Genomic DNA, 4,190 nt, shown 5'->3' with positions numbered 1-4,190 from the left:
GAGCAATAAGTTGAGATCAGAAGATGCAAAAATATCTTAGATGTGATCATTTGATGATGGTGAGATACAATTATATCTACAATTGGAATCATTCAACCTCATCAGATACAAATGTATCAGTGACTTACGTGATGAAAATTCATAAGATACAAATGTATCTCAGACTTAAGCTCATTAGATACAAAAATATCTACAAGTCAAAAGTATACGCAAAGTGAATATTACACACACTGAGATACAAATGTATCTTAGATGTGAACATTTCAAGATCTTGAGATACGAATGTATCTGATATGCATGCAAGATACAATCTGCAAGCTCAGATATAAATACTTTAGTTTTATTCTATGCAAATAAAAACTCTTTAAAGATACAAATGTATCTGATCTATGAATATTTGCAACTCAAGCGATACAAATGTGAATGGAGCATCAATACTTGCTGTTCGCCAGATACAAATGTATCTCAGCGCCCAAGACAATCTGTATTTACCGTAAGCATTGCAGCGTGCTGCGTAGTCGACCTGGCCCAGTCAACCGCAGCCTGAAAGCGAAGCCCATTCCCTTGGGCCTTGGCTGTGCTGCTTCAATTCAGCTCTCACTCGTTTTGCTGTTGTTGTTGTTGTTGCTGTTGCTGTTGTTGCTGTTATTGTTGCTGCCATGTTGTTCAAAAAAATGTTTTGAAACCTTCAGAGCTGTTGATGGTGCTGCTCCTTGAACAGTTACAGTAGATGTTTCCTACTCGTATTTGGCCTAACGATTTCGAGTACGGCCTCCAGCTACGGTTTCTTTAAAAAATTTTATTTTATTACTATAACAAGACATAAGTAGGCATAATGGAGCTCTATAAAATATTCAAAAGAAATTGGCATAGAAAGTTTCTTGCAAAGGGAGTGAGAGACTGGGGAGAGTAGGGGAGAGAGAGTGGGGCGCCCCGCTGACATTCATGTATGAGAGCTGAAGGGCTTGCTGTGGCACGCCTCGCAATGCCGAGTGTTAAGCGATTAACGGCATTTTCATTGAGCGCCTGCTAAAGGTTAATGCACTCCAAACTTGAGTCGCGTCTACTGTGGCGCACGGAAGATGGGGCCGGAGCAGAGCCCTTGTGTGCACGGCACGGCACGGCGCGGCACGACCAGCAGGTAGGCACATCCTTGAGTGCCGTCTAAACTTGACAACATTTGACACTCTAGAAGCCAAGCACAATTTACATATTCACTGAATGCGGCGGATGTGGCTGCTGTCGCTGTCGCTGCGGCCAATTTTTCGGCGACATTGCGCCTACAACATCCGCCCACTCCGCCCAGTGGGCTCCCTTTCTTTTGGGCCGTGGCTGGTCCACGGATTTCACTTCCTGCGACTGTCAATCATCTTCACAAGCGATTTGTCAGCATCCTGATGCTAATAATCCGCAACAACGCGCCCCGGATCATCATGATTTTTTACAACTTTTCATTTTCGCGCTTGAGCTGCTTTAACTGCCAATGACGAGGTTGGATTTACTTTGCACTGTTGTTGTTGTTGCACTAAGCCACAGCCGGCGAACAACATGCAATGTGGGCGTGGCTGGCATATGTGCTGCGACTCTGCAACTATTCAAATGAGCTCAACGCAAATGGCTTGGAAAATATGTCGCTGACTTTTATTGGCTTATTTAGAAGGAGGAGGAGGAGGAGGAGGAGGAGGAGGAGGAGGAGGAGGAGGAGGAGTTGGAGGAGGTGGAGGTGTTGGAGGAACTGGTTAAACGCTTTTTAAGCACGCGCAGCCGCGAATATATGATATCCCAATCGAGATAGGCGCCCACAATATATCGCGAGTTCTGCTCGGTGTCATCGTAGCCGGTGCGTCCGTGCAGCAGCCGGATGTTGTTGAAGGTCAGCACGTCGCCGGGCTGCGTCTTGAAGGAGTAGGCGTCGTCGCGCGCCAGCTGCACGAAGCGAGCGTACGACCTGTACCAGGGCAACACCTGCTCCAGCGGCACGTTGAAGTGGCTGTCGCGCTGCGGCACGCTGTGGTTGATGCGCGTGTACTCGCCCGCCGAGTCCAGGCTGTCAGATAAGAAGAAGAAGAAGAAGCACATTACTTAATTTCTATTATCTCAGCTCTGCCAGCGACCTACCAGATGACGGGCGCACGCCAAATGTTGTGAAACTCCTGTCCATCCTCGCTGCCAATGTCATTCCAGTCGACGAGCGTGTTGGTGAGGCGCTCAAAGTCCGCCGGGTGCTCCTGGCGCAGGCGATCGGCTATGTGAAAGGCATCGACGAGCAGATTGCTGCCGCCAGGCGACTGTGTCTGCACCAGGCAGTGGAGTATGTTCACGCTGGGCTTGTACTCGTAGTAGGGCAGATCCGTGTGCAGGGGCAGCGGCAGCGAGAGGTACGCATAGTTCTTGGCGCCCGGCTTGGCCTGCACAATGAACTCCTCGCCGTAGGTGGTGCGCCGTATGAAGCCGACGCGTTCCGCCAGCCGACGCACCACCGCCTTGTCCGGCGGTGCACCGTTCAGCAGCGCGACACCGTAAACGGCGAGCGCCTGCAGCCACTGCTGCAGTGGCTCATCCTCGGACATCACCTGGTCGTAGTTGAAGCGCTGCGCGATCCGCTCAAACTCGGCGCCCGCCCAGTGCTTGGTGCGCGGCCTGTAGAACTCGCTGAGGTACTTGCTCTGGCTGCGCCCATCGAAGCTGCGACGCTGCAGCCAGTCCAGCGCGTAGCTGCTCTCGTGCTCGTCGCTCCAGCGCACGTGCAGCTGCTGCTTGCCGGCGTCCATGTGCAGGGCCAGCGGACGGACGTTCGGATCGAAGTGATTCCAGTCCAGCTGGCGCGACTGCGAGCTGCTGTGGAAGCAGCTCGGGCAGCGGCAATTGTCGCGCAGCCAAACGGCCGGAAATTTCAGTGCGGCAGCGCCGCTCCCCTTGGCCGGCTGCACCTCCACGTAGCTCTCGTCCACGATGCGTGCGCTCAGCTGACGGCGGCCGAGCGCCCGTGACGTCAGCAGCGCTGCGGTGCGTCTTAGTCCCTTCGCCAACATTCCAATTGCGGTTCAACAAACTCACAGCTCAAAGGCAGCACACGATGCGAACCGATCGAGCGCCCAATTGTATCTGGCGAGCGATGCGATTACGACTCGAAAGTGAAACTCGAAAATACGGCCTATTCGTCTTATCTATGCGCCAAGCTGTGGACTTTGCCTGCCAGCTCATCGCAAGCAGTGAACAGATGACTCTGAGTTGACGACATCGGCTGAGAGCGGATAGAACGTGCGCCCTCTATATAGGAAATAGTTCCAAGTACCTTGCTATGTAATGGTTCATTTGATTCAGTTGGAAGTAGGGCGGATATTAGTTATAACTATGTAAATGCGAACTAGTTCATTTATACGCTGCATTTGCTAAGCGGTTGGATTGCAGTGGTTTATTTGAACTAATTGCAGTGGTTCATTTGAAGTAGTTTAGGCTAACATAGGATGTACCAAAAAAAAAAAAAATCTGAATTGAACAAATTCATTATTTCTCATTATTATTTTTTCTTTTTTCAATATTTTCTCATCGACATTTGTAGAGTTTTATGAACTAGTAATACGAAAAAACAGTTTGAGCTAACTTATTATTTTTGTTATTTATGCACATATTTCTTTTTGATTATTTTGTGAAAAATATTTTTATCGTATTTAATGTATTTTCATATTTCTGCTTAAAGAGCTAGTTCAACATTTTTTTTTTTAAACTTGAACCGAAAATTAATTTCCCATAAATTGTAATTAATTTCTTGTTGCTGGTATCCAATTTGTAACATTTTTCATTTTATTTAGAAATTCATGCTTTTGTATTGCTATTTTAGTTCTATTGCTTATAACAAATGAACTAGTTTAATCGTCAATATGCTGCTTATGTTTATAATTCTCAGTTTATTGTAGTTTCATGGATTTTTAATTTAACACAAATGTCTTCTATATAAATCTAAATTTGTTTTATTCTCCTGGTGGGCAATTTATTGTATATTTGCAGGGAACTAGTTCTTTTTTCTATTTTTATTTTTTGTTAAGCATAAAGCATATTTGTAATGTTTGTAATGCTTATGTTGTTCATTTGCTTCATTTATTTTGATGCTTTTTTCTATTAACTTCATATAGCTATGATAATATATTTAATATATTATATATGTAAAATTATAATATTAATATTTAAAA

General features: G+C 46.1%; 1 protein-coding gene across 1 annotated transcript; it reads right to left on the bottom strand.

Annotated features, from left to right (window-relative positions):
• Nucleotides 1–1,619: 1,619 nt before the first annotated feature.
• Nucleotides 1,620–3,243, bottom strand: LOC108619147 (gamma-butyrobetaine dioxygenase). Its single transcript, XM_089474569.1, has 2 exons — nucleotides 2,119–3,243; nucleotides 1,620–2,047 (listed from the first exon to the last, which is right to left on the bottom strand). The coding sequence occupies exons 1-2, from the start codon at nucleotides 3,030–3,032 to the stop codon at nucleotides 1,654–1,656; spliced, it is 1,308 nt and encodes a 435-aa protein (XP_089330695.1). The 5' UTR covers nucleotides 3,033–3,243; the 3' UTR covers nucleotides 1,620–1,653.
• Nucleotides 3,244–4,190: the final 947 nt, after the last annotated feature.

This window comes from Drosophila arizonae, chromosome X (genome assembly GCF_054131065.1).
Source record: "Drosophila arizonae isolate 15081-1271.41 chromosome X, UAZ_ARI_1.0, whole genome shotgun sequence".
Classification (NCBI taxonomy): Eukaryota; Metazoa; Arthropoda; class Insecta; order Diptera; family Drosophilidae; genus Drosophila; species Drosophila arizonae.
The sequence above is the reverse complement of the archived record's forward strand: the minus strand, read 5'-3'. Positions and strand labels throughout refer to the sequence as shown.

What these genes read in the sequence shown, in the direction of transcription:
- LOC108619147 (XM_089474569.1), bottom strand. Translation starts at nt 3,032, where the DNA reads ATGTTGGCGAAGGGACTAAGACGCACCGCAGCGCTGCTGACGTCACGG. An exon ending in TGGCGTGCGCCCGTCATCTG is followed by an intron (nt 2,048 to 2,118) that starts GTAGGTCGCTGG and finishes CTTATCTGACAG; the next exon opens with CCTGGACTCGGCGGGCGAGT.